Source organism: Cherax quadricarinatus, chromosome 1, assembly GCF_038502225.1.
Source record: "Cherax quadricarinatus isolate ZL_2023a chromosome 1, ASM3850222v1, whole genome shotgun sequence".
Lineage (NCBI taxonomy): Eukaryota > Metazoa > Arthropoda > Malacostraca > Decapoda > Parastacidae > Cherax > Cherax quadricarinatus.
In genome coordinates, this window is record NC_091292.1 from 52,821,234 (window position 1) to 52,837,365 (window position 16,132).

Consider the following 16,132-nt stretch of genomic DNA (forward strand, 5'->3'; position numbering starts at 1 on the left):
AATTTATTTATACCTTTTGCATAGCCCGTTATTTTGCTGCTGAAAACAGATATTGAAGTCGCCCAGTATTATTGTCTCGCAATTGTTTTCAAGTCCGGACAATACTCTGGAAGAGTCCTCTAAGAACTGGTCCTGGGTAGGAGGGCGGTAACTAGTTCCTACTAAGATGGGTTTGGTCTTCGGAAGCAGCACTTCAAACCATAGAATCTCCAGTTTATTTAAATCAGGTCTTGGGTTGTAAGCCAAGTCATTTCTAATGTAGGCACATATTCCACCACCCTTTCTGTTCCTATCTAAGCGTTTTATATTGTAACCTTCTATTTTGACCTCGTCGTCAGTCACTGTATCATCCAACCAGGATTCAGAGATGGTTATAACTGCCGCCCTAATTTTGTTAGCTAGAATCTTACTCTGCCAATTTAGGAAGTGATCTTGTGTTGACATGAATAAAGTGAAGGCCTGTTTTCATAAAACAGTTTTAATCATCAATATATGGCAATGGGTCATTTGTATTAAAATTTAGGTAAATCAATGTCATCATTGCTAAAGGGTAACTGTGCCAAAGTGCATTTGTTACACACACAATGAATTCTGGCACCATTGCTATAATTGTACATACATCCATCATGCACCCACCCCTTACACATTTTACATAAGGTGCCTTTTCTGTTTCTCATGCGTACTTTAGTACAGTGTATGCACCTGTTTGGTAGTGTTTGAGATAATAATGGCTGTATTGTCTCACATTGACCTATGTATGCATTACATATGGAGTTAAGGTTATCATTCCTAGCTACTAGACCATCATTATCACCGTCATTTATCTGTCTGTTTTGCCTCTGCACAATAGTTTGAGGTCCTGGGTTAATTTGGATATCACCACTTAAGAGCACTACAATAAGAGCTGTGTGCCACTGTTTTTGTTTGGGTATGCGGTGTTGCCATACCTTGCGGCGATAGTGACATTTACTTTTCAGGTAGGATGGCAACTGTTGGGCTTTTAACATAAACATAAGAAAGGAGGTACGCTGCAGGAGGCCTGCTGGCCCATACTAGGCAGGTCCTTTGCAATTCATCCCACTAACAAAATATTTGCCCAACCCAATTTTCAATGCCACCCAAGAAATAAGCTCTGATGTGAAAGTCCCACTCAAATCCAACCCCTCCCACTCATGTACTTATCCAACCTAGATTTGAAACTACCCAAAGTCCCAGCCTCAATAACCCAACTAGGTAGACTGTTCCACTCATCAACTACCCTATTTCCAAACCAATACTTTCCTATGTCCTTTCTAAATCTAAACTTATCTAATTTAAATCCATTACTGCGGGTTCTCTCTTGGAGAGACATCCTCAAGACCTTATTAATATCCCCTTTATTAATACCTATCTTCCACTTATACACTTCAATCAGGTCTCCCCTCATTCTTCGTCTAACAAGTGAATGTAACTTAAGAGTCTTCTATCTTTCTTCATAAGGAAGATTTCTAATGCTATGTATTAATTTAGTCATCCTACGCTGAATGTTTTCTAACGAATTTATGTCCATTTTGTAATACGGAGACCAGAACTGAGCTGCATAATCTAGGTGAGGCCTTACTAATGATGTATAAAGCTGCAGTATGACCTCTGGACTTCTGTTGTTTACACTTCTTGATATAAATCCCAGTAATCTATTTGCCTTATTACGTACGCTTAGGCATTGCTGTCTTGGTTTAAGGTTGCTGCTCACCATAACCCCCAAGTCCTTTTCGCAATCTGTATGGCTAAGTTCTACATCATTTAACTTATAAGTACTAGGGTTATGGGCACTCCCAAGCTTCAGAACTTTGCATTTATCTACATTGAACTGCATCTGCCACTTTTCTGACCAAGAATAGAGTTTGTTTAAATCCTCCTGAAGTTCCATAACATCTACGTTTGAATCAATTATCCTACCTATCTTTGTGTCATCGGCGAATTTGCTCATATCACTAGTAATTCCCTCATCAAGATCATTGATATATATTATAAACAACAACGGGCCCAAGACTGATCCCTGTGGAACGCCACTTGTTACAGATCCCCACTCGGACTTAACCCCATTTATGGACACTCTCTGCTTCCTGTCAGTGAGCCATGACTCGATCCACGAGAGCACTTTTCCCCCAATGCCATGAGCTGCCACTTTCTTTAACAGTCTATGGTGCGGAACTCTATCAAAAGCCTTACTAAAATCTAAGTAAATAATATCAAATTCTTTATTGTGGTCAACAGCCTCAAAAGCTTTACTGAAGAAAGTTAATAAATTAGTTAGACAAGACCGGCCTCTTGTGAATCCATGCCGAGTATCATTAATCAAGCTATGCTTATCGAGATGGCTTCTTATAATCTCAGCTATAATTGACTCTAGTAATTTGCCTACAATTGAGGTCAGGCTTATTGGGCGGTAATTTGACGGTAACGACTTGTCCCCTGTTTTAAAAATAGGAATTACATTAGCCATCTTCCACATATCAGACACTACACCTGTTTGAAGAGATAAATTAAAAATATTAGTTAATGGTTCAGAGTTCCATTTTGCATTCCTTAAGCACCCTTGAAAAAACCTCATCAGGACCCGGCGACTTATTTTGCTTCAGTCTGTCTATCTGCTTCACAACCATCTCACTAGTGACTGTGATGTTACATAATTTATCTTCTTCTAGCCCACTGTAAAAATTAATTACTGGAATATTGTTAGTGTCTTCCTGTGTAAAAACTGAGAGAAAATAATTATTTAAAATCAAGCACATTTCATTCTCTTTGTCAGTAAGATGCCCATAGTTATTTTTAAGGGGACCTATCTTATCTCTAACTTTTGTTCTATAGACCTGGAAAAAACTTTTTGGGTTAGTTTTAGAATCCCTAGCAACTTTAATTTCATAGTCCCTTTTAGCTTTTCTTATCCCCTTTTTAATGTCCCTCTTAATGTCAATATACTGATTCATAAGATGACCCTCACCTCTTTTGATACGCCTATAAATTCCTTTCTTATGCCCTAGTAGATATTTGAGCCTATTATTCATCCATTTTGGGTCATTTCTATTTGATCTAATTTCTTTATATGGGATAAACGCTCTTTGAGCAGCATGTATAGTGTTCAGAAAACTGTCATATTGATAGCTCTCTTCGTTACCCCAGTCAACAGATAAGTGTTCTCTAAGCCCATCGTAATCTGCTAAGCGAAAATCTGGGACTGTTACTGAGTTATCGCTACTATCGTACTTCCATTCAATGCTAAATGTAATTGATTTGTGGTCGCTAGCACCCAGTTCCTCTGAAATTTCTAAATTATTAACAAGGGATTCATTGTTTGCCATAACTAAGTCAAGCAGGTTATTTCCCCTTGTAGGTTCTGTCACAAACTGCTTCAAAAAACAATCCTGAAATACTTCTAAGAAGTCGTATGATTCTAAATTCCCAGTCAAGAAATTCCAATCAACATGACTAAAGTTAAAGTCTCCTAGAATTACTACATTATGGTGCCTTGTGGCCTTAACAATTTCCTCCCATAGTAGTTTCCCTTGGTCCCTATCTAAGTTTGGGGGACGGTATATCACTCCTAAAATCAGTTTTTCATGCCCCTCTGAAAATTCTATCCAAACAGACTCTGTATGTGTTACTTCAGACTTAATACCCGTTTTTATATAACAGTTCAAGCGATCTCGGACATACAATGCCACCCCACCCCCCTTCCCAATACTTCTATCTTCTTGGAACAATTTAAAACCCTGAATATGACATTCCACAGGCATGTCCCGACTTTTTGAATTAAACCACATCTCAGTTAAGGCAAATACATCAATGTTACCTGCACTAGCAACTAATCTCAACTCGTCCATCTTATTCCTAGCACTACGGCAATTAGCATAATAAACATTGAAAGACTCTCCTTTCTCTTTACCCTTCATGCTCATTTCTATTTTTTTACTAAACCTATTACTGTCCTTATCACCCAAGGTCCCTGGCTTTTCAATATCTACCTCGTTCTTATTATTACTAGTTCCCCTAGAACTCGTAATATTACTACACTGGGACTTCACTGTTTTCCTGTCAAAACCCATACCACTAACTACTCCTAGTTTAAAGTCCTAACTGCTCCCTCCACTGCAGTTGCCAGTGCTCCCACCCCACACCTAGATAAGTGAACCCCATCCCTGGCATACATGTCATTTCTGCCATAGAAGAGGTCCCAGTTGTCAATGAATGTTACCGCATTTTCCTTACAGTATTTGTCCAGCCAGCAATTGACACCAATTGCCCTGGACAACCATTCATTTCCAACTCCCCTCCTTGGCAAAATACCACATATGAGAGGGTTCCCACCCTTACTTCTAATTATTTCTATTGCTGACCTATACCTGCTTATCAGGTCTTCACTCCTACGTCTGCCAACATAGTTGCCTCCAGCACTGAGACAGATAATAGGATTACTCCCATTACCTCTCATGATGTCATCCAGATGGCTAACAATATCCTCCATCACAGCCCCAGGAAAGCAAACTCTGTCTCCTACTCCTGTCCTTCAAGCAGAACGCCCTATCCATATTCCTTACTTGGCTATCCCCAACAACAACAATATTCGTACCTTCCTTGGTGTCGTTCGTCGTGACGTTCCCAGTAGTCGACTCGCATTCGTCGGGTAGCACTGAGAATGTATTAGATGTTTCCACAACAGTTTCCACGGCAGTCTCTTCTTCATCGTTTCTACCTTTCCATTCGTCTTCTTGATCGTCAACTTCTTTCCCTGCTGTCCAGCCACTGACCAGTTTCCCTTCTTGACCTGAGGACTCAAAACAGGAGGACTACTACGAATCTTCTTGTTTTCCTCGGTCAGTCGCCGAATTTCCATATTCGCCATCCTCAATTCTTCCTTAAGCTGTTGGTAAAGTTGCTCGATGGAGGGCATCTTGCTTCAATTCTAGAGAGCGCGCAAACAGGTCTTCACAGAGCCAAGTACACGTCAACACTCAACACTGTCCAGGGCGCTGTTACTCCATTCACCTTTTCCAGCCCCATGACTGATTTCTTTCTTCATGGAATTGAAGAAGAAATAAATATAATTATGGCAGCCTGTACCCCTCAAATGCCTGCCATTTTTCACTCTTCGCTCTTTTACTCATATACATGTACAATAATATTTATTTCTCTTTTCCAGTCACCTAGTACACTTAGTATCTGCTTTATCAATCACCACTGAATTACTAGTAAATTTTCTTCAAAACCCTCTTCACTGCTCACTTTTCCTTTAACTTCACAAACCCCTTTCAGTTAACCCCTTATTACACACTCCTCTTCTTGCCTTGCTTCACAGTCCAGCTTCACCTATTAACTTATAACTCCTTTCCATTCTGGTAGACCAGAAAGGTTTAATCAATGGTTGTATCCTTCCAAATCCCCCTCAGTTCCATTTATTGGGGGTTGTCGTGTTGTTGACTGCCTGACCTGGTCTGCTGACTCGGCCATTTTTAAAACACTGAGGGAAGTAAACACCACCTACAACCTGACTTTCCTCGAGTTTATAGATACATTTGGCATTTTCTGCTATAATTCTCTCACTGTACACTGGTCAGCTACTAAAACGTTAACCTTGACTGTTTACCTATTGACTTCTTTCCCACGACTGGCACTGAGGGATAACCGTCCCATAACCTTGGAGTTTTCTATTGTTGCTTTGACGATGTCTCCTGTGTTTCCCTCTCGTTAGCACTGGTACATGTGATATGATGGTGGTACAGATGATGCTACTGTCAACAGATGAACGTCAGTAAAGATGAGAATTTCACTTCGCTAGTTGTAAATCATATCAGCGCACTTGTGAAAGAACATTAGGCTCACCAGTTGATGTGTATTGGACGCGTGGTATGATTTGTTTACTTTTGAACATTGGCAAAAATTGAACATTTCTGCTACTTTGAGCTCAATTTCAAGGTACTTTTCATTGTGAAACCAATCAAAATCATCTCAATTTCTGTAATATGTCTTCCATTCTATAAAATGAGACCAGGAAAACTAGAATACAACCATAAATAGCATAAGAAAATGCACTGCAAAGTCTCTGCTTTAAAGCAAAAACACTGTTGGAGTTTTTTTTCTCATTATGCACCGTGTGCTGCAGGATTTTTTTTACTGTGCACACTGACCACATAGACCTATTGTTTCATATGTAATCCTACCAGCTTTCTCTCGCTAGATTTGAAGGCGCTAGAATTTATGCGTACAGTGGTCCCTCGCTTTTCGTAGTTCTCGGCAATCGTAAATTTCGTCAATCATAGGGGTATTTTCGTATAAACATGGACTCGCTTTTCATAGGTTGACTCTCGAATGGTAGTTCGTCCGGGACGCGTACGCACGGTGTGAGCCGGGGAGGCCTCCCTACCCAGCCAGTCTGGCATTGTTTACCAGTGAGTGAAGGTCCCCTCAAGTGCTCCTACGAAATATTTCATAATATTCCACTCATTTTAGTGCTTGCAAGTACAGTGGACCCCCGCATAGCGACTTTAATCCGTGCAAGAGGGCTGATTGTTATGCGAAATGATCGGTATGCGAATGAATTTTCCCCATAAGAAGTAATGGAAATCAAATTAATCCGTGCAAGACGCCCAAAAGTATGAAAAAAATTTTTTTACCACATGAAATATACATTTTCCTACACACAAAGAGAAGGATACATGCACAATATATATTGTGCATGTACTACTCTACTAAATGAAGAATAAATGACACTTACCTTTATTGAAGATGCAGCAATGACTGATGAGACACTGTGTCCTGGGAGTGCCTTTTCCTCCTGAGTACTGTAGGTCCTGTTTGGAATTTTCTTCCAGAACAGGCCTTATCACACTGTGTATGCCACTACGATTCTTAAATCTCTCAAACCAACCTTTGCTGGCTTTAAATTCACCAATATGAGCACTAGTTCCAGGCATTTTTCCCTGTTCACCTGGGTGTTAGTCGACTGGTGTGGGTTGCATCCTGGGAGACAAGATTAAGGACCCCAATGGAAATAAGTTAGTCTTCGATGACACTGACTTTTTTGGGTTATCCTGGGTGGCAAATCCTCTGGGGTTAATTGTTTCTTGGTATTCTCAATAAGCCACACCAACAACGGTGCTACAGCAGCAGCAGCAGCAGCAGCTGACAGTGATACAGCAGCAGCAGACGATGCTACAGCAGCAGCAGACGGTACTACAGCAGCAGCAGACGGTACTACAGCAGCAGCAGCTGACGGTGGTACAACAGCAGCAGCAGCTGACAGTGCTACAGCAGCAGCAGACGATGCTACAGCAGCAGCAGACGATGCTACAGCAGCAGCAGACGATGCTACAGCAGCAGCAGACGATGCTACAGCAGCAGCAGACGGTGCTACAGCAGCAGCAGCAGCTGACGGTGGTACAACAGCAGCAGCAGCAGCTGTACCACCAATAGTAGCGATGGTTGATTGGGGTTTATTATACAACCAGGCCAGCTCGGAGACACGCACTCCACTTTCATACTTATCAATGATCTTTTTCTTCATCTCTATTGTAATTCTCACCCTTATTGCTGTAGGGTTGGCACTAGAAGCTTTCTTGGGGCCCATGGTCACTTATTTTCCAGAAAAAATCACCAAAAACACTGTAATAATACGAAATGTTCCGATTGTATGCTTGGATGTTACCACGGAGGCTGGCTGGTAAACAATGCCACCGGTGGCACATGTGAGGCTAGCTAAGGGCGCACATTGGACGCGTCTCGGACGAAGAGCGGTGAGCGGGTTTTTGGGCGGTGTGCGAGGCAAAATTTTTGCGATAAAAGCGAGCGGTATGCGGATTAAACGGTATGTGATGCGTACGGTATGCGGGGGTCCACTGTACTAAATAAGCTACCATGGCTCCAAAAAAAGCTCCTAGTGCCAAGCCTGTGGTAAAGAAGGTGAGAAATATGTACAGTGACAAAGTCTTGGGTCATTTTAGGGAAGTGTTAAAGAGACGCCAGAAACAGAGCTCTCTCCACAGTTACTTTGCGAGACAGGACTAGAGTGACTCCCAAGGTGGTCCTAGTGGCATTAAGAAACAGAGAAGAGAAGCAACCCCAGAGAAGCAATTGGTACCTGAGGTGTTGCTGGAAGGGGATTCCCCTTCCAAACTGTAAACAATCCAATGTCTCTCCTCCTCCTGTCTCCCATACACTAAGAAGAATCTCCAATAAAGGTAAGTATTATGCTGTTAATATTTTATTCATCATTTCCCATTGTATTGTTTATGTACTACATGTATATTTCATGTAAAAAATTTTTTTGTTTTAATACTTCTGGGTGTCAGGAACGGATTAATTGTATTTACATTATTTCTTATGGGGAAAATTGATTCGCAAATCGTAAATTTCGTTTATAGTAGCTCCTCCAGGAACAGATTAATTACGAAAAACGAGGGACCACTGTACTAATATGGCACCAACCCTGGCGTGCAAGCCTTACTAGTATGGCACCAACCCTGAAAAGGTTAAGCCCTATAAAATAGGGCACTATTTTTTTCTGTCTAACATGTAAGAAAAAAGGTTACTAAAAATGTGTCTAGGTTTCAGCTGCTGCTTAATTCACAGTAAAAATTCCATTGAAATTGGACCAATAAATAATAATTATGCTTGTACCCCCGTTAATTTCTCCACGTAACACTACCAATTTTTCCGTATTTCCGAATACAGATATAGTACATATATTTTGTCTTGATCCTGATTGTAGGGTTAAGAACATGTTACCGTTTGAGAAAATGATACTTTGTGGGTATTGTTCTGTCATTTTACCTACAAAGTGGAAACCAGCAGGTTGACGAAAGAAAGTGCTGTTCAAAGTTCTGTGCTTGTGTAACAAATATAACCTATTATACTTTGAAAATAATTTTATTTTATGATGATGAAAATATTAGGCCATGTTATATTTATGTATTATTTATAATTTAGGTCGGGATCATGAGGAGGTCAAATTTGGGAATGGGAAGCGTTCAGCGATCCGGGGCCAAGTCACGCAATACTGACAGTACTCCAAGCAACAGGTTAGTATAGGCTGTCTTATTAATCATTAGGGCCTATGTTAAGAATCACTGTTGGTTTGAGTTAAATTATTTTCTGAAGGTTAAATACTGTACTCTAATTATACACTTTTTTTTTTTTTTTTTGTGTGTGTGTGTGTGTGTGTGTGTGTGTGTGTGTGTGTGTGTGTTTTGTCTGTAAAAATATATTTACTGTAATTTGCCTATATGTATTGTCTTGACCATATATCATGACTAATAACTATTGAATTTAGAAATATGAAATGATGATGCTTAACTAGCTTTCTGGGAGACTTTTTTATAATACATGATGTGCTGTAAAATGTTTTTGTCAGGCGCTAAAAATGTATAAAGTAAAAGATAAAATCTTGCATATAATAGTTTGTGTATGCAGCATTTAATGTAAAATATGTATAGGGTTGTGTGTGGCAATATCTTGCTGTTCTACTTGCCTCCAGCACATAAGTGTGCTCTATCCTGGTTTATAATACAGTAATTACCTATAAGATTTGTAGCTACAGGTGTCCTGTCTTCAGTTTTTTTTTTTTTTTAATTTCTAATAGTTGTAGCATTTGATTGGTTTGTGAGTGTATTTCTTTTCCATGTCCTGTTCCACAAAGTTGAGAATGTGTTAGGACTTGGAGAAAAGGACTCTGCTTGAACTCTACATATCTGGAGTTTCTCAAAAATTTATCCTGAGTTACATAGGAATATAAAAAATGCCAATGAGGAAAACATCAGCGATTTCCATCTTTTTTAACACCATCCTTCTCTCACTGATGGAGGGTGACCCATATACGTTCACTCCCTCCATACTCCCTCCCACTTGCACATTCCATCTTTCATTGCCCTTACTTTGTTACTCTTATTACCTTATTCTTTTTTCTGTGTTTAATTTTAATTGCCTTTTTTTTATATTTACAGTCAGGATCTGTATTTCAGCATTTCACTAATACAGCAGTTTTCAGTTACAGTGGACACCCGGTTATTGGCCGTAATCCGTTCCAGAAGGTTGGCCGATAACCGAAATGTCTGAAAACCGAATTAATATTTCCCATAAGAATTAATGGAAATACAATTAATCCGTTCCTAACAAAAATATTCACAAAAAAAATAATTTTTTTTACAATTGTGTAAGTATTACATACCTTTATTGAAGACTAATGCTGGCTTCTGGAAGATAGGGAGGAGGAAAGAGGGAGGAGTTAGTGTTTGGAAGGGAAATCTCCCTCCATAAAGACTTTAGGTAACAAAGCCTTCTCTGGGGTTACTTCCCTTCTCTGTTGTTTTATGCCACTAGGGCCAGCTTGAGTCACTGAACCCCTGTCTCACAAAATAACTATCCAGAGTGCTCTGTTTCTGGTGTCTCTTTAACCCTTTCAGGGTTTTCGACGTACTAGTACGGCTTAGGCACCAGGGTTATTGACGTGCTAGTATGCCTAAATTCTAGTGCCTTCATATCTAGCGAGAGAAAGCTGGTAGACCTACATATGAAAGAATGGCTCTGTGGTCAGTGTGTGTGGTATAAAAAAAATCCTGCAGCACACAGTGCATAATGAGAAAAAAAAAACTGTTTTTTGGATTAAAACAGCGACTTTGCACTGTATTTTCGTATGGTATTTATGGTTCTATTCTAGTTTTCCTGGTCTCATTTTATAGAATGGAAGACATATTACAGAAATTGAGATGATTTTTGACTGGTTTCACAGTGAAAAGTACCTTCAAATTGAGCTCAAATTTGCAGAAATGTTCGATTTTTACCAAAGTTCGAAAGTAAACAAATCATGCCAAGCGTTCAATACACGTCAACTGGCGAGTCTGATATTCTTTCACAAGTGCGCTGATATTATTTATACCATTTCTACACTAATGCAGTAGTCTGCATAACAGTAAATCTTCTATTTTTTTGTAAGAATAAAAATTCAAAGTGGAAAGCAAAAGAAATATAAGAGGGGCCTGGGGATGTGACTAACGATCAGAGAACTTATTTTAGTGCCAGGAATGTCTTTCTTGTTTATTCTGAACCCTATTTGGAAATTGGCATTTTCTGAAATTTGTGTGAAATTGGCAAAATTGCCAATTTCTAACAACTTAATTGGATAGTTGAAATTGGTAAATGGGTGGTTTCTTGTACTCATTCGATAGAAAAAATGGAGTTCTAGCGAAATGTGATTTTTGTCGACTAGTACACAAGAATTGGCCAAAAATAGGGCTCAAAGTGGGCGGAATCGCCGATGTTTACGCATCAGCGAGACCGCTAACTTCGTGAGAGCATTGTTCCGGAAGTTTTCCATCAAATTTCATACTTTTGGTGTCGTTATGATAGGGAAAAGATTCTCTATCATTTCATAAGAAAAAATAATTTTTTTTTTTTCCAAAAAATTTTTGACCCTGAGAACAAATTTAACCCCTTCAGGGTCCAAGGCCCAAATCTGAAGTGGTGCCCCAGTGTCCAAGAATTTAAAAAAAAAAAATTTGTTATTTTTTCTTATGAAATGGTAGAGAATCTTTTTGTGAAGGTAATAAAACAAAAAGTAAGAAATTTGATGGAAAATTGACGAAATTATGCTCTCGCGAATTTTGATGTGTCAGCGATATTTACGAATCGGCGATTTTGCCGACTTTGACTCCCAGTTTAGGCCAATTACAATATTCCAGTCAACCAAATTCTTAGCTATTTCACTAGTATTACTTCTATTCTATCGATTGAGCACTAGAAATTGCCAAGTCAACTCTTTCAACTACGAAATAAAGTGATCGGAAATTGTTAATTTGGCCAATTTAACACAAAGTTCAAAATATTCCAATTTCAAAATGGGGTCCAGAATAAACAATGTAGGTATTCCTGGAACTAAACTAACATTTCCTCTGTTCATTAGTTACTTTTTGAGGCGTTACAAATAAATTCCATTTTGATTTTTTATTCACATAATGAATTTTTATTCACACCAAAAAATAGAAGATTTACTGCTATGCAATACTGTAATAATTGTATAAATATCATCACCATATTTGTGAATGCATATTAGACCCACCAGCTGGCGTGTATTAGATGTGCGAGGTCGTTTGTTTACTCTTGAATATCAGCAAAAATTTAACATTTTGAGCTACTTCGAGCTCAGTTTCAAGCCATTTCCAGTGCTAAAACCAATCAAAATCATCTCTTTCTGTAATATGTCTTCCATTCTATCAAATGAGACCAAGAAATCGCAAATACAACTATAAAAAACATACAAAAAAACACTGCAAAGTCGCTGTTTTAATCGAAAAATCATGATTTCAGTTTTTTCTCTCATTATACACAGTGTGCTGCAGGATCTGTTTTATGTGGTGCACACATACCACATAGATGTATTCTCTCATATCTAGGCCCAAATGTACCACTCACAGTTTATCAGAGTGAGCTGAGCTCATGACGTAGATCTACGGTTTGGACCCTGAACGTAAAGCCGTAGATCTACGGGACGGACCCTGAAAGGGTTAACCCTTAAACGGTCCAAACAGATCGACGTTCAAATCCGTAGTGCTCCAAACGTAGATCTACATTTTTTTTTTTTTTTACATATTTTCGAACATGACAAAAAAACAAATGTAGATAAAAGATTTTTTACACATTTTCAAATGAAAAACAAAAAAAAAGATCTACAATTTTTTACACTTTCAAATGTTGAAAAAACGTGTATATATGTTTGGACCATTTAAAGGTTAAGAGAGGGCCTCTTGACCCTGAAAGGGTTAAGATTTCCCTGATGTGGGATAGGGTTTTGTCACTAAACATGTTGCAGATATGGCTTGTTTCAGCTTTGTCAGGGTGGTGTTTCTCTACAAAAGCTTGCACCCTAGTCCACATTACATACACCTCTTTAATCTCTGAAGAAGGCACCTCCTTCACTCCCTCTTCCTCCTCTGAAGCAAGTTCCTCAGCTGCAGTCTGTTACTGTTCGAGTTGAAGCTCTTGCCGCTCTTCACTGGTTAGCTCTTCCCTGTGGTCCTCCACCAACTCTTTCACATCCTCGCCGCTCACCTCCAACTCCATGGACTTCCCCAGTGCCACAATAGTCCACAGGGTCGGCAGGGTCAGAGTCAGCCTCAAACCCTTCAAAATCCCTCTCTTGGACACAATCTGGCCACAGTTTTCTCCAAGCAGAGTTCAAAGTCCTGGAAGTCACTCCCTCCCAAGCCTTACCTATAAGGCTTATGTAGTGGAGGATAGTGAAGTGATTCCTCCAGAACTGTCTTAGGGTCAACTGAGTGTCTGAGGTCACTTCAAAGCACTTTTGAAACACTGCTTTTGTGTAGAGTTTTTTGAAGTTAGAAATGACTTGCTGGTCCATGAGCTGGAGGAGAGAAGTGGTGTTAGGAGGCAAGAACTTCACTTTTATAAAATTGAAGTCCCTAAACATTTGGTCTTTCAAGTCTTGAGGATGTGCAGGAGCATTGTCCAGTAACAGGAGGCACTTGAGTAGCAATTTCTTTTCCAGGAGGTATTTTTTCACACTTGAGCCAAACACATCATTTACCCACTCTTCGAAAATTTGCCTTGTGACCCATGCCTTACGATTAGCTTTCCACATCACAAACAATCTATTCTTCATGACATTGTTTTTCTTGAACACTCTTGGATTTTCTGAGTGATACACGAGTAAAGGCTTCACTTTGAAATCCCCACTAGTATTACCACACAACAAAAGAGTAAGCCTGTCCTTCATAGGCTTGTGTCCTGGCAGTGCCTTTTCCTCCTGGTTAATGTAGATCCTGTTTGGCATTTTCTTCCAAAACGGGCCTGTTTCGTCACAATTGAACACTTGTTGGGGTTCGAATCCTTCAGCCTTTACATAGTTCTGGAATTCATGAACATGCTTTTCAGCCGCACATTTGTTAGAAATTGCAGCCTCACCATGCCTTACAACACTGTGTATGCCACTATGCTTCTTAAATCTATTAAACCATCCTTTGCTGGCCCTAAATTCACAAACTGCAGCACTTATTCCAGGCATTTTCTTTGCAAGATCCTCATGCAACTGCCTTGCCTTCTCACAAACACTAGACTCCACAACACTGTCTCCCACTAATTCTTTTTCCTTAATCCACAATAATAATAATTTTTCCATCTCTTCCATTATTGGTGGCCATTGTTTAGTTAGACAAGTTACTCCTTTTGCAACATTAGCATCTTTGATTTGTTCTTTCTTTGCCAGGATGGATGTAATTGTTGATTTATTCTTGCTGTACATCCTAGCAAGTTCCACCACCTTCATACCACTTTCAAACTTTTCTATCACTTCACGCTTAAATTCCATGGTGTTTCTCATTTTTTTTGCCACAGGAACTTTCTCTGGAGTAATGGTTACTTATTTCAGTTGCACTGCAAAAATGGGAAATAAGCAAAATGTTTGGATGTATGAGCAGAAGCTTCCTCAGCCACCGAGAGACAAAGCCAAACTGACGCGCAAGCGGCCCCAGCTGGTGGATGGGCGCGTCCCAAACAGCCGATAACCGGGTGCCGAAAAAACGGCTGATAACCGAGTTGGCCGATAACCAAACTGGCTGTTAACCGGGGGTCCACTGTATACTCATTCTTCATTTATTCTCACTTCATACAATAAATATAATCGCCACTCACTACCTGGAGGGTATTCCGGGGATCAGTGCCCTAGTGACCCAGTCCATGACCAGGCTTCTTGGTGGATAAGGGTCTGATCAACGAGGCTGTTACTGCTGGTCACACGTAGTTCAACGTGCAGACTACAGCTCGGCTGATCCAGCACTGAATTCAGGTATCTGTCCAGCTCCCTCTTGAAGATAGCCAGGGGTCTATTGGTAATTCCCCTTATGGCTGGTAGGAGGCTGTTGAACAGTCATGGGCCCTGGACACTTGCTGTGTTTTCTCTTAATGTACCAGTGGCTCCCCTACTTTTCACTGGAGGTATGTTGCATCGCCTGCAAGTCTTTTGCTTTTGTAGGGAGTGATTTCTTTGTGCAGGTTAGGGACCAGTCCCTCCAGGGTCTTCCATTATGATGTACAGGTGGCCCTCCACATTCGCAAGTTCCACTTTTGCAAGCTTCGAACATTCGCGAATGCCCAGGAGGGTGAGGCGAGAGAACTGATTGAAGAGCATGCACTGGGCCTAAATGATGAAGAGGTGTTGGAGATTGTACAGGCAGAGAATGAGGATGAAGAAGAGGAGAGTGTTGCTGAGGCCCATCAGCCTCAAGCCCTCATCCTTGAAAAACTAGGGCAAGCAATGAGGATGACAGCACAGCTCAAACAAATTTTTTACGGCATGGACCCATCAATGTTGAGGGCTTTGAATGTGATGACCAACATTGATAGGAGCATAATTCCCTACAAAACTCTGTTTGTAGATATGTTTGTAGATCTCAGTTGTCCATCACAATGTTCTTCACAAGGAAGCCTGCTAATGCTCTGCCAGTTGGTGATCTACCTTCTGTTATCGGTAGTGACACTGGCAGTGAAGAGTTAGAATCCACACACTAAACTCATCATGCCATGCAGTCACACTCCATATAATCACCTCCTTTCATCTGTCAGCAGTAACTGCGTGGCTAACTATCGTCACCCATCATTATCGTCATTGTCATCATCATCACAAGTCATCAGAGTTCGTCTGCCTTACCTTACGAGTGGTAAGTGTTTTGTTTATTCATTATTTGCTATTAAACCATAACATGTATGTATATACAATACATGTATGTATTTTACGATGTTTTCGTGTCTTTTATGATTGTTCATAGTTCAATAGGTTAAGGAAGCAGTATTGTTTGGCTAAGTAAATTCTATTATTATATTTCCCTATAATATATTTGTGCACCAAACATTTGTGAATTTTCAACATTCGCAAGGTTCTTGATCCCCTAACCCTTGCAAATGTGGAAGGTCACCTGTATCTCTCATCTCTCTTGCCTGCACTCCAGTGAATACAAGTCAAGTTCTTCCAAGCATTCCCAGTAGTTAAGGTGTTTGATGGAACTTAAATGTGCAGTAAAGGTTCTCTGTACATTCTCTAGTCTGCAGTTTCATAAGAACATAAGAATGGAGGAACACTGCAGAAGGCCTACTG

The 16,132-nt window shown here is 40.0% G+C and overlaps 2 protein-coding genes across 3 annotated transcripts in view; one reads left to right on the plus strand and one right to left on the minus strand.

Annotated features, from left to right (window-relative positions):
• Positions 1-16,132, minus strand: part of LOC128685456 (glutamyl aminopeptidase-like) — a 626,129-nt gene that overhangs the window by 494,940 nt on the left and 115,057 nt on the right. The gene's annotated exons all lie outside the window — the stretch shown is intronic.
• LOC128685448 (kinetochore protein NDC80 homolog) overlaps positions 1-16,132 on the plus strand; it is a 128,180-nt gene that overhangs the window by 46,820 nt on the left and 65,228 nt on the right. For both annotated transcript variants that reach the window (XM_070082227.1, XM_070082230.1), the window contains exon 2: positions 8,962-9,053. In XM_070082227.1, the coding sequence (XP_069938328.1) occupies positions 8,971-9,053 (83 nt within the window). In that variant the 5' untranslated portion in view covers positions 8,962-8,970. The remainder of the gene's footprint in view (positions 1-8,961; positions 9,054-16,132) is intronic.